This window comes from Kogia breviceps, chromosome 8 (genome assembly GCF_026419965.1).
Source record: "Kogia breviceps isolate mKogBre1 chromosome 8, mKogBre1 haplotype 1, whole genome shotgun sequence".
NCBI lineage: Eukaryota > Metazoa > Chordata > Mammalia > Artiodactyla > Physeteridae > Kogia > Kogia breviceps.
Genome location: NC_081317.1, coordinates 103107073 through 103131391, shown reverse-complemented (window position 1 = coordinate 103131391; position 24319 = coordinate 103107073). Strand labels below are relative to the sequence as shown.

The window sequence follows — 24319 nt, the reverse complement described above, 5'->3', positions numbered from 1 at the left end:
GCAAGTGGGCAGTAAAACTAGCAGTCAGAGTTCACCTGAATCCATATCCAAGGACTAGTATCATTCAGAGTTGATTACCTATAGCTCTTTACTCCTAGTTTGCAGCTCTTCAGATTCACAGCCCAAATAGTGGGGAGAAGACTCACGACTACCACTGACTTGGGGGCCCTGGCCTCCAGCTTTTGATCCCTAAAGACTTCAAAAGTGCTCCACAGCTTTTCAGTGTTTCAGCTGCCTCTTCCAGAATTAGCATATGTCCCTAAAGAAAAGGAACCCAAATGCAGCTCTTATCATCTCTCTGGGTTTCTGTCATTTTGTATCTTCACCTACTTATTCTTCTTTGCTTCATTAACTTCTCAATTAAATTCACGTAGCCATACATACATTTATTTATATATATTCATGTAATACATGACATATGTATACACACGTGTGTATAATATATATTCAAAAAATATATACACATATGTGCATACGTGTATAATATACATATATTCCTTTTTAAAAATTGCCAAACATAGCACAGACGTACCTCATTTTATTGTGCTTCACTTTATTGCATTTCGCAGATACTGCATTTTTTTTTTTTTTACAAATTAAAGGTTTGTGTCACCCTGTGTTGAGCAAGTCTATCAGTGCCATTTTTTCCAACACATTATTTTTTAATTAAGACATGCAGATTTGTTCATTGCACACTTAACAGACTATAGTATAGTATAAACCTAACATTTATATGCACTGGGAAACTAAAAAATTTGTGACTCACTTTAGTGCAATACTAGCTTTAGTGTGGTAGTCTGGAACTGAACCCCTAATATCTCTGAGGTATGCCTGTATTTACAGTATTGTTAATAGAAATAACATGGCGCCTGGAATGATACTGTTCATACGGAGAAGATTCAAGTTTGTTTCTTCCAGGTGTCTGGAGCATTTGCACTGTGAGAAACTTCGAAACACTAGCAAGCTGGATCATCATATCTGATTCAAAAATTTAAAATAATTCCAAGATGAGCTGTAGTTTGCTTTCAATCACCCTTATTCCTAGAATGTAGCCCTCTGGGCTCTAAAACAAAATGATGGAGGTTTTCTAGTGCAATCTACCCTTAGTGAGTTCTAAACTCTAATCACTGTCCACCTAGAAAAGCACTTGCACTTGACAAAAGCAGGCTGTCAAAAGCACTCTTCAAGAAATACTTCTTGAATGAGAAAGTAAGGACCTCCAAAAATCTGTTCAACCATAAAAGCAACAAGCACACTGCACAAATGGTCAAAATCAACTTTTTTAGAACTGTGGAAACTAACCAGAGGCTTAAAACAATCTGAACAGCATTTATTCAATAAAATTGGCTGAATCTTGACCTTTGTGGTGTTTTAACTTGCTCTATTCATATTCCCTTTTCTCTGCAGTAGCTGTGACACCTGCAGCCTCACTACCATGGTAACTGTGAAAATAATCTAGCAATCACTGGAGGGTGCAGAACATTCAAAGCATTTGAAGAAATCTTTGTCCTGTCATTAGCTGATCACTAAGCTAAACTAAGGGGAGATGTAAGTGGCTGCACACAGTTTAGACTACAAAGATTACAGAATCAGGCCAGGGAAAGCATCAAAGACCAACAACAACAATCCCTGGGGGTGGAGATTTGATTGGCAGAGTTGCCAACATTATATTTAAAATGTCTAGGGACTTCTCTGGTGGTCCAGTGGTTAAGAATCCTTCCTATGCAGGGGACACAGGTTGGATCCCTGGTCGAGGAACTAAGATCCCACATGCCACAGGGCAACTGAGCGCACGTGCTCTGGAGCCCATGCACCACAACTAGAGAGCAGGCTGCATGCCGCAATGAAAGACCCTGCATGCTGCAACAAAGATCCTGCATGCCACAACTAAGACCCAAGGCAGCCAAATAAATAAATAAATATTTTTAAAAAGAAAGAAATGTAGCTTTAAAAAGATTTTTTTAAATTAAAAATAAATATGCCTAGCTTTCAATAAAAAATTATGAAACATGCCAAGAAATAGCAAACTACAGCCCATTCACATGAAAAAAAAAGTAGTTACTAGAAACTGTATGGGGAGAAGCCCGGACATTGGTTATATTAGACAAGGACTTTAAACCAACCATTTTTATTTAATTTTAAAATTATTTACTTATTTATATTTATTTTTGGCTGCATTGGGTCTTCGTTGCTGTGTGCAGGCTTTTCTCTAGTTGCTGCGAGCGGGGGCTACTCTTCATTGTGGTGTGTGGGCTTCTCACTGCGGTGGCTTCTCTTGTTGCGGAGCATGGGCTCTAGGTTCACAGGTTTCAGAAGTTGTGGTACGCGGGCTCAGTAGTTGTGGCACACAGGCTTAGCTGCTCCGTGGCATGTGGGATCTTCCCAGACCAGGGCTCAAACCTGTGTCTCCTGCATTGGCAGGCGGATTCTTAACCACTGCGCCACCAGAGAAGCCCCCAACCATTTTTAAATAATGTTCAAAGATCTAAATAAAACTACATCTAAAGACCTTAAGGGAAATCTCACAAAGTAAAGACTACCAATAAAGATAGAAACTGTAAGAAAGAACCAAACAAAAATTCTGGAATCAGAAAGTATAAGTGAAATGAAAAATTCACCAGAGGGGCTTAAAAGCAGATGTGATCAGGCAGAAGGAATAATCAGTGAACTAAAAGATAAATCAATCAAGATTATCCAGTGTGAGAAACAGAAAGAAAAAAAGGAAGAAAAATGAATGCCACCTCTGAGACCTGTGAGACACCATCAAGCATAACAACATATGAATAATTGGGGTCTCAGTAGCAGAGGAGAGAGAGAAAAGGGCAAAAGAGTGTTTGAAGAAACAGTGGACCAAAAATTCCCAAATTTGATTCAAAAGTTAACTGACACATTCAAGAAGACTAAAACATACCAATCGGGATAAACTCAAACTTGATCTACAACATCAGCCCTTCCCTGGGTCTCCAACCTGTTGGCCTACCCTGCAGATTTTGGACTTGCCCGCCTTCATAAATCCCATGAGCCAATTCCTCAAAATACACACACACACACACACACACACACACACACACACACACACGCATGCACCCCATATTGATCTGTCTCTCTGGAAACGCTAATATAAAATTAGCACAGGAGTTCCCTGGTGGCACAGTGGTTAAGAATCCACTTGCCAACGCAGGAGACACGGGTTCAAGGCCCTGGTCCGGGAAGATACCATATGCCGCGGAGCAACTAAGCCCGTGTGCCACAACTACTGAAGCCCATGTGCCTAGAGCCCGTGCTCCGCAACAAGAGAAGTCACCGCTATGAGAAGCCCGCCACTGCAACAAAGAGTAGCCCCCACTCACCGCAACTAGAGAAAGCCCATGCACAGCAACAAAGACCCAATGCAGCCAAAAGTTAATTAATTAATTAAAATAAAATAAATAAAATTAGCACAGAGAAAGAGGGACACCATAGTACCAGAAAGCAACAAATTTTTTGTGTACTACTGAAATCAATTTGGTATTAATATGAATGAGACCGTTATAAACTAATATGCAGAAAAAGCATTTGATAAAAATCCAACACACTTTCACTATAAAAACACTCAGCCAATTAGGAACAGAAAGAAACTTCCTTAACATGATAAAGTGAGTCTATGAAACACCCACAGCTAACATCATACTCAATGGTGAAAGACTTAAAACTATCCCCCTAAGATCAGGAAAAAGACAAGGATGCCTGTCTTTACCACTGCTATTAAATATTGTACTGAAAGTTCCAGTCAGAGCAACTAAGCAGGATAAATAGATAAAAGGCATCGAAATTGGAAAAAAAGAAGTATGACTATTTCTATTTGCAGATAACATGATTCTATATACAGAAAAATCCCAAAGAATTGGGGAAAAAAATCTACTAAAGCTAGTTAAGTTCAGAAAAGTTGCAGGGTTAAAGATTAACACAAAAACCAATTATGTTTCTATATACCAGCAATGAACAATCCAAAAATGAAATTAGAACTATTCCATACTCAGTAGCATTCAAAAGAATAAAATACCCAGAATAAATATATCTGAGGAAGTGAAATATTTGAACATGGAAACTACAAAACATTGCTGAAAGAAATTAAAGACAACCTAAATAAATGGAAAGACATCCTGTGTCCACATATTGCAAGAATGAACATTATTAAGATGACAATACTTGCAAAGTGATTTATAAATTCAATGCAATTCCTATCACAATTCCAATGGCCCTTTTTACAGAAATGGAAGTGCCTATTCTCAAATTCATATGGAATTCCAAGGGGCTCTGAATAGCCAAAACAATATTGAAAAAACAACCTGGAAGACTCAGACTTCCTAATTTTAAAACTAACTAAAAAGAAGCAATAATCAAACCAGTGTTGTACTGACATAAGGATGACATAGAGACCAATGGAACAGAACTGAGAGTTCAGAAATAAACCCAAACATCCAGGGCTAATTCATCTTTAATAAGGGTGCCTGGGCTTCCCTGGTGGCACAGTGGTTGAGAGTCCGCCTGCCAATGCAGGGGACACGGGTTTGTGCCCCAGTCCGGTAGGATCCCACATTCCGTGGAGAGGCTGGGCCTGCGCACCCGGAGCCTGTACTCCACAACGGGAGAGGCCGCGGCAGTGAGAGGCCCACGTACCGCAAAAAAAAAAAAAGAAAAAAAAAAGGGTGCTAATACCATTCTGTAAAGAATATAGTCTCCCCAACAAGTGGTGCTGGGACAAGTGGATAACCACATGCTAAAGAGTAGAGTTGGACCTCTACCTCACTCCACATACAAAATGTAACTCAAAATGGACCAATGACCTAAAGGTAACAGCTAAAGCTCTAAAACTGTTAGAAGAAAACAAAGGTGTAAATTTCCATGACCTCAAATTTGGCAACAGAGTCTTAGATTTGATACCACAAGCACAAGGAACAAAAGAAAAAATAGATAATGGGACTCCATCAAAATTTAAAACTTTTGTGCATCAAATAACATTATCAAGAAAGTGAAGACACTCTACAGAATGGGAGAAAATATTTGCAAATTGTACATCAGACAAGAGTTATGTATCCAGAATATGTAAAAACAAAAACTCTTACATCTCAAAAAGAAAAAGACAAATAGATCAACTGAAAAACAGGGAAAGGACTCAAAAGGACTTCTCCAAAGAAGTTATACAAATGGACAATAAGCACATGAAAAGATGTACAACATCATTAGTCATTAAAGAAATGCAAGTTAAAGGCATAATGAGATACCACTTCACAAGAGTTACAATTAAAAAAAGGAAAATAAGATGTGTAGGCAAGGATGTGGAGTAGCTGGAACCCTTCTATATTGCTGATAGGAACGTGAAATGGTACATCCACTGTGGAAAACAGTTTGAGGGTTCCTCAAAAAGTTAAACAAAAGAATTACCATATGATCCAGAAATTTCACTCCTAGGTATATATCCAAAAGAACTGAAAATAGGTACTCAAACTAATACATATACAGGCATGTTCACAGCCTGTATTATTTATTCACATTATTCACAATAGTCAAAAGGTGGGAACAGTACAAATGTCCATCAATGATGAATGGATAAACATACAATAGAACATTATTCATCCATAAAAAAGAACAAAGTAATAATATAGTCTATAATTTAGATGAACCTTATAAACACGATCAATAAAAGAAGGCAAACACAAAAGATCACGTATTTTATGATTACCTCTATATAATATACACAAATCCACAGAGACAGAAAGCAGATTAGATGCTACCAGGAAGTAGGGGGAAGGGTGAATGGGGAGTAACTACCTCCTTCCAGGATCAGAAAGTAGTTACCAGCAAGCAGATATCTTGGTGTGTCTGCTCAAGCGGTACCTGGGTCCATGAAATGAGTGGACACTGAGGGCTGTGGCAATGAAGAAAGGGCTAAATCTAGACATATTTTTCTCATACCCTCTGAAGTGCAAAATTCCAATAAACTGTTCTGTCTGCCAAGAGGACAGAGAATGCAGATGGCTCTGGGGGAGGATTCCCTGAGGGGAAGGCGCTGCACACAGTGGCAAATTGGACTGACTCTGCAGCTCCAGGAGATTATAAATTGTTCCTGACAGAAACAGACACCTATTCTGGACTGGGTTTTGCATATCTGCTGGTAGATACAAATTCTCAAAATACTATAAAAGAACTAAAACAGAAGACACTATAACCAATCTGGACTGCCAAGTCACAATTCCTCAGACCAAGGAACACACTTTCATCCCCAGAGTAACAGTTTGACAGAAAATTAGAATGAGCAACTGAAACATTTATTGTTTAAAATGAAGGGAATAAAGGTGTGAAGGGCTAGCTTACATGATTTTATGAATGTGTACTCATACTCAACATGACAGGGGCCAAGGGAATGTCCCCACTAGATAAACTCCTCTCCTTTTCTGGGGGATCTAAAGAACAAGGGGTGGGGAAGGATGCTGCTATAACAATACTTTTTTATTGTTTTCCTCCACATGACATTAACCCTCTTTTTTACTACCTGATGCAGTGGTTCTCGGACTAGGACTGCAACTTTGGGTGCCAGAAGCTGGGATGAACCATGCATTCATTTGCTAGAGCTGCCATAACGAAGTACCACTAACTGAAGTGTACTGTTCCACCGTGCTGGAGTCTAAAGTTTGAAATCAAAGTGTTGGCAGGGTTGTTTCCTTCTGAGGGCTGTGACAGAGAATCTATCGTTCTGTGACTCCTGGTGGCCTCATGTGTTCCTTGGCTTGTAGATGGTGCTATCCCTGTGTCTTCACATTGTCTTTCCTCTATGTGTGTCTGTCTGTGTCCAAATCTCCTCTTTTCATAAGAACACAGTCATACTGGATTAGGGCCCACTCTAATGACCTCGTCTTAACTTGATTATCTGCCAAGACACTCTTTCCAAAAAAGTTTACATTCACTGGTACTGGGGTTAGGACTTCAATATCTTTTTAAGGAGGCACAATTCAACCCATAACAATCCCTAAGCAAGAAACTGTAATTCGAGTTCCTAAGGGCCTAACGGGGTGGACTGTGCCTTCACCCCCTCGGGCAAAACTGAGGTTCACAGGACACGCATCTATATTGCCTAGGAGGTAACAGCGCCCACTCATTCTGACCTATGTAACACTACCCTATGTGAATGGCGGTGGACTGAGGGGGGGGCAATTGCTAGACTAGTATTGCTGGCAGCATCCTAGCCCAGCACAGTGGCTAAAACTAATGTTCCCTTTAAAGGTGGAAAAGTTTGGGTATAAATACAGAGAAGGAAGAATGGTAGTTGAGGATAAAGGAATGAATAAATGGCTGTGCAATGAGGAAAATACAATATTACACTGGTGCCTTAAAAGACGCTCAGAGCAAGAGGTGACGTTGTCTGTTAGCTCAAGTATACCAATGTCTTAAATGGCGAATGAACTGCTGCTTTCAGAACCTGACACTGTTGAAGGGAAGCCTGCAAACTTAAGTGGCAAGGCTCTGGGAGATATTTTGGTCTTACAATATAATGATGAACTGAACTAATTATTCATGCCTGCGTGAGTCTCTAGTAATGTGCCACTGTTGACTCTTATATTTCAGGTTATGTCTACTACCACACTGCATCATGATATAGGGTGACCTTGTTGGTAAGATTCAACTATACCATGTAAATAAGTCTTATGATAATACCAATATTGATAAGCAAATATATTAGGAAATTGGGTTAAAGCCTCCTCAGGATGTAATATAAATGGAAAAATTACTGGACTGAGGGAGAACAGGACTAGCTAACCACCAGCCAACTTCTATGCTAAAGAGTTTTGCACAAGTTTATTGTAAGGTACAAAGTGCCTTATAATAGATGAAGGGGGGAAAGAGTAATTAGTACAGAAATATCAGAATATATGTAATGGCCTTATAGAGCATATCAGTTGTTTCTTTAAGTCTACCTCTACCTCACACTGGCTCCTCCAAAAGTCAGGCATATTCACAATGATACTACTACTTGGCTTACAGAATGCAGTGGAAGTGACGCTACATGGCTTTCAAGACTAAGGTATACAAGGCAACACGTTTTCTACCTAGCTCTCTCAATCTCTTGGAATGCTCAAGCTCTGAACCCAGCCACCATGCTGTGAGGAAGCCCAAACTAGCTCATGTGAAAAGACTACATGAAGGGGCCCAAATGGAGAGGAACTGGAGCCCACTGTGCCCTGTCCAACTTCCGGACAGTGAACATCATAAAGGCTCACTGCATGTCACTGAGTTTTAGGGTAATTTACTACAGAACCATCCATAACCAAACAGTGCTCAAGTAATTTACAACCCAGAGGGAGAGATAAGTAAGGATACAAACAACTAATAAAAGGCAGGATGTGATAATCACTACACAGAATGGTAACAGAGGGCTTTGGGAGAGGACCATAAAGAAATAAGGCTAGCTAAGGGATGGAGCAGAGGAGGGGAAATGAGAAAGGTTTCACAGAAGTAATCTTTGAGCTAGGGCAGAAAAGACATACACAACTTTGCAGGCAAACAATAGCAACAACAAGAAGGAAGGTGTGGGTGGGACTTGGTAACAAAGTAGCATATCACATGGACCTCTATAGGGACAAAAATTTAACTTCTGGTTTACACAATCTCTAATACTGAAACAGTACCAAACTACTGGAAGGACACTATAGGAAACATTATTCTAAAATGAAATAAGGTGGAGTTCTAGAGATTGACTTTAATCACGCAAAATCATTAAATTTCTTGCTGTTTAATCTCTATGCAAAGGGCTAACACTGAAACCTAAGAAATGAAAGCCACTTATCAGTGCTTCCTTTGATGTACTGGCCAAGGCAAAACCCAGTACCTTGCTTGCTCATTTTTCCAGACCCAATATCAGCTTAATGACAGCAATTCTCCATGGTTAGCATTCTTTGGAGTTCTAGGGGTGATTTTCAGGGAGGCACTGGTCTTGAACCTAAATGAAAAGAACCAGCGCCTAATGACAGCCATAAAAAGCTGAGAAAATTAATAAGCTGCTTTAATTGCTAAAATTTACCCTGACTTTCCTGATAAGGGCCTGAAGATTATGCACATACGCATCAGGCTGACAACTAGGGGAATAATCATTACTTACTATATCAAATCAAAGCATTGAGCTCTTTAAGCTGCTCTGTACAAGTAGAAGCCTGAAAACAGTCCTACTGAGCTGCCTGTCAGTCTGTTTAGGAAACTCACCTTCGAGTTGGGATCCCTCTCACTAAATCAGACTTCCTCTTAAAGTGATCAGGAAGGCAGTCCTTAAAAACTCTGATACTTTAGAACTGCTGTTGTACTCACCTCATAGAACTTTTTCAAGGAGCCCACCAGGCACAGCTTCAGGCTATCCACAATCTCCTGATGAGGCATCTGGAATACCACTCGTGAATACCATTTTGTGAGAGTGCTGGGGCAGAGGCAGGTAGAGAGACAGAGAGAGAGAGAGAGAGAGAGAGAGAAAGATGAACAAACACTCACAAAGGAAGGCCCACAGCTGAATGTTAGCATACACAGGCTTCTCCATGCACCAATCACACAAGTACCCAGCAAACGCATTTATGTTACATGTAAAAACACGCACTGATGTAGGGAAAAGATACATGTAAGTCAGCTACAGAATATAAAAATACAGGCATAATTGTGGATATCTGCTACAAAACTGCTTCCAATTGAAAAAACTTAACAACCTAGATATCCACCAACAGAGGACTAGTTAAATAGTGCTATAGCATATAATAAATTCCATGCAACAGTTAAAAAGAATTGATGGAGATTTATTTGCATCAATGCGGGAAAATGACCAAAATATACAGTTTAAGTAGATAAAAGAAGATGAGGAACAGTATACACAGTAATGTGCCACTTGTATGTGTATACCAGCTACCTATATGTTAATATATGCATAAAAGAGTACCTAAAAGTATATATATACTCCAAATCTTTGGTGGCGGTTAATGAAAGCTAGACCATGAGGAATTTTCACTTTCTAAATTTCTGGAGAGCTCTTTGTTTCCTGGTGTGAGAGAAGAGGGGATTAAGCGCGCCGTGTAAAGGAGCTCCAGAGACGGGCGCGATCCGCGGCTATCAGCGCGGACACCAGAGACGGGCATGAGACACTTGGGCTGCTGCTGCCGCCGCCAAGAAGCCTATGTGCGAGCAAAGGTCACTCTCCACATCTCCCCTCCCAGGAGCCTGTGCAGCCCACCACTGCCAGGGTCCCAGGATCCAGGGACAACTACCCCGGGAGAACGCGAGGCTCACCTCAGGCTGGTGCAACGTCATGCCGGCCTCTGCCGCCGCAGGCTCGCCCTGAACTCCGTACCCCTCCCTCCCCATGGCCTGAGCCAGAGCCCCCGAATCAGCTGCTCCTTTAACCCCGTCCTGTCTGAGCAAAGAGCAGACGCCCTCGGACGACCTACACGCAGAGGTGGGGCCAAGTTCAAAGCTGAACCCCAGGAGCTGTGCGACCAAAGAGGAGAGGGGGAGGTCTCTCCCAGCAGCCTCAGAAGCAGCGGATTAAATCTCCACAATCAACTTGAAGTGCCCTGCATCTGTGGAAAACCTGAATAGACAGCGAATCATCCCAAGTTGAGGAGGTGGACTTTGGGAGCAAGATATACTATTATTTTCCCCTTTTTCTCTTTTTCTGAGTGTGTATGTGTGTGCTGCTGTGTAAGATTTTGTCTGTATAGCTTTGCTTTCACCATTTGTCCTAGGGTTCTGACCGTCCCGTTTTTGTGTTTTTACTTTTAAAAATTTTTCTTCTTAATAATTAATTTTTATTTTAATAACTATTTTCTCCTACTTTATCTCCGTCCTTCCTTCCTCCCTCCGTCCCTCCCTCCCTTTCTTTCTTTCTTTCTTCCTTTCTATTTTTTCTCCATTTTATTCTGAGCCGTGTGGATTAAAGGCTCTTGGTGCTCCAGCCAGGCATCAGGGCTGTGTCTCTGAGGTGGGAGAACCAACTTCAGGACACTGGTCCACAAGAGACCTCCCAGCTCCACGTAATACCAAACGGCAAAAATCTCCCAGAGATCTCCATCTCAACACCAAGACCCAGCTTCACTCAACGACCAGCAAGCTACAGAGCTGGACACCCCATGCCCAACAACTAGCAAGACAGGAACACAGCCCCACCCATTAGCAGAGAGACTGCCTAAAATCATAATAAGGCTACAGACACCCCAAACACACCACCAGACGTAGACGTGCCCACCAGAAAGACAAGATCCAGCCTCATCCACCAGAACACAGACATTAGTCCCGTCAACCAGGAAACCTACTCAACCCACTGAACCAACCTTAGCCACTGGGGACAGACATCAAAAACAACAGGAACTACGAACCTCCAGCCTGCAAAAAGGAGACCCCAAACACAGTAAGCAAAATGAAAAGACAGAAAAACACACAGCAGATGAAGGAGCAAGGTAAAAAACCCACCAGACCGAACAAATGAAGAGGAAATAGGCAGTCTACCTGAAAAAGAATTCAGAATAATGATAGTAAAGATGATCCAAAATCTTGGAAACAGAATAGACAAAATGCAAGAAACATTTTACAAGGACCTAGAAGAAATAAAGAGGAAGGAAGCAACGATGAACAACACAATAAATGAAATTAAAAATACTCTAGATGGGATCAATAGCAGAATAACTGAGGCAGAAGAACGGATAAGTGACCTGGAAGATAAAATAGTGGAAATAACGACTGCAGAGCAGAATAAAGAAAGAAGAATGAAAAGAACTGAGGACAGTCTCAGAGACCTCTGGGACAACATTAAACACACCAACATTCGAATTATAGGGGTCCCAGAGGAAGAAAAGAAAAAGAAAGGGACTAAGAAAATATTTGAAGAGATTATAGTTGAAAACTTCCCTAATATGGGAAAGGAAATAGTTAATCAAGTCCAGGAAGCACAGAGAGTCCCATACAGGATAAATCCAAGGAGAAACATGCCAAGACACATATTAATCAAACTATCAAAAATTAAATACAGGGCTTCCCTGGTGGCACAGTGGTTGAGAGTCCGCCTGCCGATGCAGGGGACACGGGTTCGTGCCCCGGTCCGGGAAGATCCCACATGCCACGGAGCGGCTGAGCCCATGAGTCATGGTCGCTGAGCCTGTGCGTCTGGAGCCTGTGCTCCGCAACAGGAGAGGACACAACAGTGAGAGGCCCACGTACCGAAAAAAAAAAAAAAAAAAAAAAAAAAAAATTAAATACAAAGAAAACATATTAAAAGCAGCAAGGGGGGCTTCCCTGGTGGCGCAGTGGTTGAGAATCCGCCTGCCGATGCAGGGGACACGGGTTCATGCCCCGGTCCGGGAAGATCCCACATGCCGCAGAGCAGCTGGGCCTGTGATCCACGGCTGCTGAGCCTGTGCGTCCGGAGCCTGTGCTCCGCAACGGGAGAGGCCACAACAGTGCATGGCCTGTGTACCAAAAAATTAAAAAATAAAAAGTAAATAAAAGCAGCAAGGGAAAAACAACAAATGACACACAAGGCAATCCCCATAAGGTTAATATCTGATCTTTCAGCAGAAACTCTGCAAGCCAGAAGGGAGTGGTAGGACATATTTAAAGTGATGAAGGAGAAAAACCTACAACCAAGATTACTCTACCCAGCAAGGATCTCATTCAGATTTGATGGAGAAATTAAAACCTTTACAGACAATCAAAAGCTGAGAGAGTTCAGCACCAGCAAACCAGCTTTACAACAAATGCTAAAGAAACTTCTCTAGGCAAGAAAAACAAGAGAAGGAAAAGATCTACAAGAACAAACTCGAAACAATTAAGTAAATGGTAATAGGAACATACATATCGATAATTACCTTAAATGTAAATAGATTAAATGCTCCCACCAAAAGACACAGACAAGAGACCCACTTCAGACCTAGGGACACATACAGACTGAAAGTGAGGGTATGGAAAAAGATATTCCACGCAAATGGAAATCAGAAGAAAGCTGGAGTAGCAATTCTCATATCAGACAAAATAGACTTTAAAATAAAGACTATTACAACAAAGAAGGACACTACATAATGATCAAGGGATAGATCCATGATGAAGATATAACAATTGTAAATATTTATGCACCCAACATAGGAGCACCTCAATACATAAGGCAAATACTAACAGCCATAAAAGAGGAAATCGACAGTAACACAATCATAGTAGGGGACTTCAACACACCACTTTCACCAATGGACAGATCATCCAAAATGAAAATAAATAAGGAAACACAAGTTTTAAATGATACATTAAGCAAGATGGACTTAATTGATATTTATACAACATTCCATCCAAAAACAACAGAATACACATTTTTCTCAAGTGCTCATGGAACATTCTCCAGGATAGATCATATCTTGGGTCACAAATCTAGCCTTGGTAAATTTAAGAAAATTGAAATCGTATCAAGTAGCTTTTCTGACCACAGCGCTATGAAACTAGATATCAATTACAGGAAAAGATCTGTAAAAAATACAAACACATGGAGGCTAAACAATACACTACTTAATAACGAAGTGATCACTGAAGAAATCAAAGAGGAAATCAAAAAATACTTAGAAACAAATGACAGTGGAGACACCATGACCCCAAACCTATGGGATGCAGCAAAAGCAGTTCTAAGAGTGAAGTTTACAGCAATACAATCCTACCTTAAGAAACAGGAAACATCTCGAATAAACAACCTAACTTTGCACCTAAAGCAATTAGAGAAAGAAGAACAAAAAAACCCCCAAAGTTAGCAGAAGGAAAGAAATCATAAAGATCAGATCAGAAATAAATGAAAAAGAAATGAAGGAAACGATAGCAAAGATCAATAAAACTAAAAGCTCATTCTTTGAGAAGATAAACAAAATTGATAAACCATTAGCCAGACTCATCAAGAAAAAAAGGGAGAAGACTCAAATCAATAGAATTAGAAATGAAAAGGGAGAAGTAACAATGGACACTGCAGAAATACAAAAGATTATTAGAGATTATTACAAGCAACTGTATGCCAATAAAATGGACAACCTGGAAGAAATGGACAAATTCTTAGAAATGCACAACCTGCCGAGACTGAACCAGGAAGAAATAGAAAATATGAACAGACCAATCACAAGCACTGAAATTGAAACTGTGATTAAAAATCTTCCAACAGGGCTCCCCTGGTGGCGCAGTAGTTGGGAGTCCGCCTGCCGATGCAGGGCACACGGGTTCGTGCCCCGGTCTGGGAGGATCCCACATGCTGCGAAGCGTCTGGGCCCATGGGCCATGGCCGCTGAGGCTGCACGTCCGGAGCCTGTAGTCCGCAACAGGAGAGGCCACAACAGTGAGAGGCCCGCGTACCACAAAAAAAAAAAAATCTTCCAACAAACAGAAGCCCAGGACCACATGGCTTCACAGGCGAATTCTATCAAACATTTAGAGAAGAGCTAACACCTATCCTTCTCAAACTCTTCCAAAAGATAGCAGAGGGAGGAACACTCCCAAACTCATTCTATGAGGCCACCATAACCCTGATACCAAAGCCAGACAAAGACGTCACAAAGAAAGAAAACTACAGGCCAATATCATTGATGAACACAGATGCAAAAATCCTCAACAAAGTATTAGCAAACAGAATCCAACAGCACATTAAAAGGATCATACACCATGATCAAGTGGGGTTTATTCCAGGAATGCAAGGATTCTTCAATGTACGCAAATCAATTAACGTGATACACCATATCAACAAACTGAAGGAGAAAAACCATATGATCATCTCAATAGATGCAGAGAAAGCTTTTGACAAAATTCAACACCCATTTATGATAAAAACCCTGCAGAAAGTAGGCATAGAGGGAACTTTCCTCAACATAATAAAGGCCATATATGACAAACCCACGGCCAACATCATCCTCAATGGTGAAAAACTGAAACCATTTCCACTAAGATCAGGAACAAGACAAGGTTGCGCACTCTCACCACTCTTACTCAACATAGTTTTGGAAGTTCTAGCCACAGCAATCAGAGAAGAAAAAGAAATAAAAGGAATCCAAATTGGAAAAGAAGAAGTAAAGCTGTCACTGTTTGCAGATGACATGATACTATACATAGATAATCCTAAGGATGCTACCAGAAAACTACTAGAGCTAATCAATGAATTTGGTAAAGTAGCAGGATACAAAATTAATGCACAGAAATCTCTGGCAATTCTTATACACTAATGATGAAAAATCTGAGAGTGAAATTAAGAAGACACTCCCATTTACCACTGCAACAAAAAGAATAAAATATCTAAATTTCTGGAGATTTTTGCATGAGCATGCTTTATTTTTATAATTAGAGTAAACAAACAAAACTCGTCATTTCTAGGGGAAAAAAACCACCACCAGCAAGACACAGACCCCACTCTGAAAGAGGTTACACTGTAGCCAGGGAACAAACTTATACATGTGATAAGAGATTGTACAAACTAGTATCATAGGAAGATAGAGAATGAAGAATTTCAGTATACTTTTACTATAATATTAAATATTCAAAAATTTTTCCTGGCTTTACAGTAAGATTAGGCATTAAAATAAGGTAACCAAACACAATGGAGCCAGGAGTGGTACTTACAGACTGATGCTTGCGACAAAGCCAACCACGGAGCGCATGCCTCTGCTGGGGTCGTGGTAAACATCCACCCCAATCACCATTAACTGTTTCTGGGTTAGAAAACAAAAACAAACCAAAAATCCAAGCAATACATCACCCCATATTTAATTGTTATCTGAACCCCAAAGCAACATATGAAAATAAGTTCTGGGAAAGGAAGAGAAAGAGTGCAATCAACTTGATATTTTTTAAACACTATGAACAAAGTCAGAGATCGTCAAGACCAGGGATTGGCAAACTTTCTGTGAAGGACTAAAAAGTAAATGCCTTAGGCTTTGTGAGCCACACCGTCTCTGGAGGAACTATTCAATTCTGCCATTACAGCACACAAGCAGCCACAGGTAGCATATAAAGGAGTATGGCTACGTTCCAATAAAAATGCATTTAAGGACACTGAAAACTGAATTTCATATAATTTTCATGTGTCTGGAGATATTAGTCTTATTTTTATTTTTTTCAACCACTTAAAAATGTGAAAACTGTTCTAAGCTTGTGGGCTATACAAAAACAAGCAATGAACCACTCAGACTATAAGCACTGAGAATGAGGAAAATTCTACATGGAAAATTAAGAAAATAGCTAGGTAGGACTCTCTGGGATGCTGAACTGAATGAAGACACATCTCAGCATCACTCACCAGAGGAATATCCACTCCCCAGAGCTCACCACCCAATTTACAGTTAATCTGAAGTAAAATTTTCTGGGCCACACTCTGAAGCCTGGTGGGCTGGCCAATGGTTCGGACATTGATGACCTGTAATAGAGGGGAAAGAGGACACTATCAACCTTTCAAACAATGTAAACAATTCTAAAGCAATACTACATTTGTTTAAGAAACTCCAGCTGGCAGATAATACACTTTGTACTAACAGTTCTAATTCTAGGGTTTCTAGTCAGGCATGTCGTGTGTGTGTACACACACACGACACAAATCAAAACCAAAAAACAACCAGCCAACAAAAACTTTCAAAAAGATCTCGTGCAGATTAAAAAAAAAATTAATCTCCATAGGAAAACCAGCTTTCTCCTTTCAAAGGGAAGCCTGTACTCTCAGAACCCAGTCATGTGAAACCACCTGGCGACTCACCTATGAACAAGCAAAAGTGCTCATTTGGGAACATGAAAGCAGCATTTACAAAGAACATCTGCTATTAGCCAGGTTACTGTAACAGAAAAGTTTCACCAGATGGGTCTACATATGCTGGCTTCTAATAGTTACTTTAGTCCCTCTTTTCCAAGCCTCAAGGGAGGCTAGAGTTTCCCTCTGTGCCTCCTGCCCAGTTTCCACTCACCTGCGAGGGCACGGGAGTCTGCACACAGCACAGCTTTTTAATGGCCCTGTAGAGATCGTCACGTGTGCCCATGATGATGCAAACAACCATCTGTATCTTCCCCTTTAGGAGATAAAGTATATATAAGTCAGGTTTTGGAACTCTGAGCGGACCTTGATAGGGCTCCAGTCAGGGGCAGTTCAAGAGTCTGCAAAGCCACAGGACCTTTAGGGCAAAGAGAGGACTGAAACAAAGATGGTGAACATTCCAACAGAGAAAAAGGTCCTTGAACCTGAGCGAGCATTTGCTGGGTTCCAGGCTTCTTTGCTTAGCTATAAAACATGTTACTGTAAGTTACCTAGAGCTGGTCCTGATTACCTGATTAATTTATTAGGACACTTAAGATCCCTGGAAAAGAGCCAGGCTTAAAAATATGCAAGGGTTTCTTATTAGGTGATGCTTTCAATGCACTATAATGTTTTTTGCCACTCTCTTTAGTAAAGCAAGCACCTTATTACATTCATGCCATAGACCTTTAACTAGGAAACACGGGATACAATACCAGAACAAAGGACTCAGAGCCAAATGCAGAGGAAATGAAGCTACTGCCAAATCCATAAGTAGATCTTCCTAACTTTCTGATTAGGATAGAGAATGATATTGCCAGCAGAGTATCTTATATCGGCATCTTCTACCTCTCACTGCTTAAGAGATCTGATACTAAGAACAGAGGATCCTTCAAAATCTGAATAAAGTAAAGTAGCACACAAGTGAAATAAAGTTGCCAACGCTTTATGACAGAAACAGAAATCAACAGTATACTATTCCAAATCAAGATTAATTTTAAATGAAGACTTCTCAGAAGACACGTTACAGCAACCAGATCAAAGAACTTCCGAAGTCACGTAGAACATGGGCTGCATGCTGGGAGCCTGTGGGCTGGATCTAGGAAACATGTGGTTTTTTAGTCTCTATAATGATTCACAAGTCTTTTAAAAAATAACATTTAAACACAGGTAGGTGTACACATATGCAAATCTAGGCTTTTGGCTTCTATTGAAAAATAAACAAACTAAAAATCAATTTGACAATGCTGGGCTGTTTTCTGCAGTCATGGGGTTTATTTACTCTCTTTAGTTCCCTAGAGTCCCCTCCTGGCCCACTTCACTCCCGTAGACATCTGAGTTTATGACCCTGAAGCAAAGAGAATAATAAAACACAATACCCTAAAGATGGCAGAGAGATAGCAAGACCAATAGGAGTCAACATTATGAATGAAACTCATATCCATACTACATGAAGATTGTTGGCAGTGCACTCTCAGGAAGAGAACAGGCCAAGTCGTGAGATGGGGGAGCTGAGCTACTCAGCTGGGTTTTTCTTTTGAAAGCAGGGCAGAATTTATCAATGATCAGGCCCGGGAGAGGCCATGGCCCGAGTAAGGCGGCATGGGAAGTCAGGAAGAAAATACAAAGAAAGAGAGAACATGAGTGTGCTGCTACAGATGACACACCCAGAGCGGTGGATGAACAGAGAAAGTCATGACTGACTAGTATTCTAGTCAATACTAGAATATCAATTCTAGTATTGATCTCACAAGAACTGACTCTTCAATTCAAGGACTAGTTATTTCCAAAAACTTTTGGTCTGCTTTTTTTCCCTCCTTAATCTTCTTCCTCTGTTTTATGTACGAACAGATACGAACTGTAGGCCTGAACTACTGAGCTGTGAACACTATGACCTGCTCAGCTCCAGTAGTCCCGTTCGGCTATCTGGACCAAGCTGATGGGGCCACTGCCAAGTTCATCACCGGAGCAATTTGAATCTTGAGCCAGACCAGACTGTGACAGCTCAGTACTGAATCGTGCAAGATGGCACCTGGCCCAGGAAACTGCTTTCTGAGCACAACATGTTCTATTCCATATAGATAACAAATTGAAGTTAAGTCAGCTATTATCTCAGTCAATTACGTGAGGAACAGAACGCTGGAGTGAGTGAGAGTGCCAACAAAGGAGAGAAGCGAAACCAACCAAAGGGCATGACGACTACTTTGTTAATTCAGTATTTCACGTGCACAGGAGTAAGACACAGATTCCTGGACATCATCAACAGCAGACCAGTAACCAAGATAATTTAAAATCAAGTATTCAAGTATTTCAGAATGGACATCCTGAAAATTTACTCAAATTAATTTATTACCTCAACTCCCAGCATGGATTGAATGGTTCTGACATAGGTCTCTATGCGATCATCCTTCAGTTCCACCCAGGCTGGCGGGCTCATGCGTATGCCAATGGGGCCAGCTACCTTCTCTAACATGTTCACCAGTTCTCGGGCTTGATCCGTTGCTCTCTTTGGGTAAAACAGCGCCCAGAAATGCATAGGGACCTAGGAGCAGCAACAAGCTATTTTTAGTACTTCCCACAACTTTCCCAACACTCCAACTTCATATCAGGAGATGTTATTCTAAAGAACAAATTGCTTTTCACTCTCTCTGCTTGAGTCCTGTCTTATCTAATGCCGATTGCTAATGCAGATGTGTGTGATAAGTAAATTGTGGCAGTCTCACAATGGAACACTACACAGCAATGAGAATCGAAGATCTGTAACTATACCTAACAGTATGAAGAAACTTACCAAACAAGGCTGAGGAAATGAAGCCAGACATGACAGAATATATACAGTATGGTTTCTTGTATATATTAAGTACAAACACAGCTGGAAAAAATCAATGCTGTTAGAGGTCAGAATAGTGGCCATTCTTGGGTTGTGTAAGGGTGCCAGGTAGGTAGTAATTAGGAGCATGGGGGTGGGGCTTCTGGGGCACTGGTAAAGTTCTGTTTCTTAACCCTCAGTGTTGATTACACAGGTTTATTTAACTTGTGAAAATTCATCAAGTTATATACATAAGTGTACTTTTTCTTTAAATATATTTCAAAAAAAAGTTTTAGAAACAAATGTGTGTACTTTATGCACTGCCATAGAGACCACGTGAGACAAAAACATTTTAAAATAATTATATACCATTTTGTTCTTTAGTTGCCTTGGTGGGAAACTGTTTTAATTTTATTTCTTTCATGGAAACCCTAGGGAAAAGGAGGAAGGAAAGAGAAAAGAAGAAGGAAGAACAAAGAGAGAGTGGGTAATAGGCTGGCACTGAATGAATTACCACAGCAGTTTATTTCCTTGTCCTAAGTCTATGGTCAAGCAAAGGGCTTCCCTCTACCAACTCATCAACTTGCTCTTGTTCAAAGGACCTCTGTTTAGTAAATAATTCAGGATGGGAATTCAGTTGGTACTTCCTCTCAAAAAGAGGACACTAAATAATTCCTGCTTCCTAATTTCCACACTTCTAGGACTACTGGACCTCTCTTTACCACCTCACGAGTCACTTACAGTTAAGATGGAAAGGTCTCTGGTTACTTCCTTAATCCAGTTTAGTTCCTGAGATGTGATAAATGACGTATTCCTTAAGTTAATTCTTTCCATTGGCAGAACACGTCCTTCAATCTAAACAGAAAATAAAGTGCCTATGACATGAACCATCTGTAAACACTATTTAGAAAAATGCTGATACTGTTCTCGGGCCTGGTCAACTCTACCATATAGACCTGTCCCTGTCATAACTTCTGAAAATGGAAGAAAAATGCAACTGTTAGCAGTAAGAGTCCACATCAATAAAACCCTGGACACACATACAGGTGAATTTTGATAGTCGCTGCTCTTTAATTATTGAAGCTTCCAACATGGTCCCCAAGAAAGGAATCAGAAAACAGTCGCTTCAGAACCAGGGAATTCATGTAAAATGCCTATAAATACAAGGTGAGCGGGAAAATAATCTTTAAGTATATTTTAAGGGAAAAATTTAAGTAGAAAATTAGAGAATATTTCTTAATAAGGCTGAACATAAACTACTATTATACTTTATACAAAAGAAAAGCAGGAAAAAAAGCATAAATATAATGAAAGACCAAATTAAAGTTAATAATAATGAATCAATTAGATCTAAATATCCAAAAATAAGAAGATAACTAAGTTGATGACATATCAATATGATGGATATTTGCAATTATTAAAATAACTTTCTAAGTGCATTTGATATAATCCTGTTTTTGCAAAAAATAAATAGTAATGTATGCATTATAAAAACTGAATGAGTCCACATTTAGTAATGAGTATCTCTGGGGGAACTGTAATTATGTAGGATTTTTACTCCTTATGAGCTCTACTCCTTGCTTTCTTAAAAAAGTAACAAAATACTTATTTTACTTATAATCAAAAAATTTTTAATGATTTTCTTAATATTATAAAAGTTTAACACAAAGAATAACAATACCTGTATTAGCAAGAATATTCACCTTTGCTTATGAAAGTAAAAAACTGAACCTTTCTTTCTACAAGGCAGTTGGTAATATATAATAGAAAGTACTAAAAACATAAGTGTCCTCTGACCTAACAATTACACTTCCATAAATCTGACTATGAAAATAAACATCACGTGCAAAGATTTAGTTACAAGGATGTTCACAGATTCACTATTTATAACAGGAAAATACTAAATTCAATTTGAATGTAAAATAATAGGAAATTATTAATAAAATGAATATCTGTTAGCCATTAAAATATTTAGAAAAATATTAAATGACATGGAAAGAAAATTCTAAATAAATCGAGTAAAAAAAAGGAAACCATTTAAAAACATGCTGCATGTGATTGTGTGCATACACATACACACAGACAAAAAACACTTAAGGATATGTACCAAAATGTTAACAGTGGTTATTCTGATACAGCATGATTATGGATAAACTTTTCTCTTCTCTGGCTTAAGTTTTCTGCCTCTTCAAATAATATTTAATAACATGAGCACATGTTCAAGATATAATAATAAATGAAAAAGAAGATGCAAAACCATATACAGTTATAAGCACAATTTTCTAAGAAAAGATTCATCCTCACAGAAAAAAAGTTTAGGGAAACAAAATATATTGAAAATAATATTATCTTTTATGTGTCTAAAATAAATCACTAGGATATTATCTTTGGGTGATGAAACTACTAATATTTTTACTTCCTTCTTTACATTTTCTACAGTACCCACATTTTCCTTATTGACTTTCCATTACTTTTATTTAAAAAAAGAAACAGTTTTTAACAAGGAGTCAATTGAGAGTGCAAGAGAACTAGAGAAAAGATAGAATTAATTATTTTGGTATAACCTAGAAAGAAAATTACAAGTAATAAAAGCTAATGTTTACTGAGCACTTGCTATGTGTCAGATAGTATGCTGAAGATTTTACCATTTAATTCCTTTAACTCAATCATTATCTTTATTTCACAGATAAAGAAACTAAGAGATACTAAGCAATTTGTTCCAAGTAACCAAGATGGCAAGTGGTAGAACTGAGATTCAAAGCCAAGGACTTCACCACCACCTCATGCTGCCTCTGCACTATGGCTCACACTGCACAAAATACAACAGAATGGACTCAGGGAAATTGCAGGCAGAAAGGGCTATGCAAAAATTAAAATGTGGGGCTTCCCTGGTGGCGCAGTGGTTGGGAGTCCGCCTGCTGATGCAGGGGACACTGGTTTGTGCCCCGGTCCGGGAAGATCCCACATGCCGCAGAGCAGCTGGGCCCGTGAGCCATGGCTGCTGGACCTGCGTGTCCGGAGCCTGTGCTCCGCAACGGGAGGGGCCGCAACAGTGAGAGGCCCGCGTACAGCAAAAAAAAAAAAAAAAAAAAAAAAAAAAATTAAAATGTACTAGTCTGAGACTTTATGCCTACGGAAAGAATGAGAGTAGTATATTCAAAAAAACACAAGTTAATAATTGGGAAAGATAAAGAAAAACTTAGGGGGAAAAAAGGAAAAAGAGAACTTTAAGAATAATTTGGATTGGAAAACTAAAAATGAGGTAAATTTTAAGTCAATATTCCTTTTGCTCGACTGGAAATTAACAGCTCAGATCCTGGGAAATACAAAAGAAAATCTGTAAGAGATACTAGCAAATTAAGCTAAGGAAATTCAAGTATTATGACTAGGACCAAAAAAAAAAACAGTAATTATAAAGCAAAAACTGCAAAATAAAGACAAGATAGGAAGTTATCACCTAGTCTCACAAAGCTCTAAAATCTTTGGTTGATGCTGTTTCCTACCATCATATTTTCTGGTTTACCTTATGTACATCCTTCTGCAGACAGAGTCCCCAACGTGTCAGTTCACTGTTGGCTGTCTCATTTTTTGAAATTCTCTGTAGCAAGCATTTCAAAGCATTATGGTGCTGTCTGGGGCTCAGGTTGATCTGCTGAGTCAAATCCTAAATAGAATCAAAATGGAGATACTAAGTTATTACTTTCTCCAGTATGAGGCTAAATAAACCCTAAGTATGACAAATTTCCATAGAAAACCAACCTCCTTCCCATTGAAATCTATAGAAATTTTAAAATATCTCCAAGGACTTTAATAAATATCTCATGAGTGTGAATGACGTATAAGGTTAAAATGTTAACCATAAAAGAATTGGGGTTTTTTATTGAAATATAGTTTATTTATAATGTTGTGTTAATTTCTGTTGTACAGCAAAGTGATTCAGTTATACATATACATACATACTTAAAAGTAAGTATTTAAAATTGTCACTTTTTTTCTTATGACATCTAAATCTTATTCTTTTTCTCAAAGCCATGTAAGCGGGCTTGATTACATCTATTTAATATCTGAGGCGGGGGGAATGCCCTATGCCAGGCATGCAGGCAAACATAAAGGAATGGAAAAACACATCCAGTCTTATACTTTATGTCATATGATACTAGCCACTTAATGTCACCGTAAGACACTTGTTAGGTCCAGTGTGTGACCCATAATAGGTGTTTTCTAAATATTTATTGTTGAATGAATATCTAATAGGTGTGTATGAAGATTCTGAATCACGTAAGTGAGTTCCTTCTTCATTCTTCTGGGACTAATGAACTGTGCAGCTGTTGCTCCCTGTGTGGCAGTCATGAGGGCAGCGAGTCTATGGGGCTATACAGACAGCCCCATAGATCATAAAATCATTACGTTACTGAGAGTTGTAAGGAAGGAGCCTTGACCTACATACTAAAAGCAGAAGTATCAGAAAGTAAACATGAAAGACATCTCTTACAGAAATTCATTTTAGCTCTTTAGGATGTTACTAAAAACAATACGTGGCATCTGAGACAGGGCCGGGGTTCCAAAACTAGGACAGACAAGGACTGAGAGAGAGGCAGCAGAGCAGTGTGAGGGTGGAAAGCCCCAAGCAGACAGTGTGGAGGTGAAGCCCTTGGGGGCTTGACCCACACTGCTGCACACATCTCTGCCTCCCAGCTATTTCCTACAAGACTGTGCCCAACATGAGA

General features: G+C 39.6%; 2 protein-coding genes across 5 annotated transcripts in view; both read right to left on the bottom strand.

Moving 5' to 3' along the window:
- SLC39A14 (solute carrier family 39 member 14) overlaps positions 1 to 9357 on the bottom strand; it is an 82259-nt gene extending 72902 nt beyond the window's left edge. Inside the window, exon 1 of the mRNA XM_067039851.1 lies at positions 9337 to 9357. The gene's annotated coding sequence lies outside the window, so the exon portion shown is untranslated. The remainder of the gene's footprint in view (positions 1 to 9336) is intronic.
- Positions 1 to 24319, bottom strand: part of PIWIL2 (piwi like RNA-mediated gene silencing 2) — a 113179-nt gene that overhangs the window by 20500 nt on the left and 68360 nt on the right. For 3 of the 4 annotated variants that reach the window (XM_067039846.1, XM_059072464.2, XM_067039847.1), the window contains exons 14-20: positions 23116 to 23256; positions 20334 to 20447; positions 19137 to 19325; positions 16959 to 17060; positions 16304 to 16420; positions 15628 to 15716; positions 9337 to 9442 (exon numbers count right to left, since the gene is read on the bottom strand). In XM_067039846.1, coding sequence (XP_066895947.1) covers positions 9337 to 9442; positions 15628 to 15716; positions 16304 to 16420; positions 16959 to 17060; positions 19137 to 19325; positions 20334 to 20447; positions 23116 to 23256 — 858 coding nt within the window. The remainder of the gene's footprint in view (positions 1 to 9336; positions 9443 to 15627; positions 15717 to 16303; positions 16421 to 16958; positions 17061 to 19136; positions 19326 to 20333; positions 20448 to 23115; positions 23257 to 24319) is intronic. The other variant, XM_067039848.1, reaches the window with a different exon arrangement.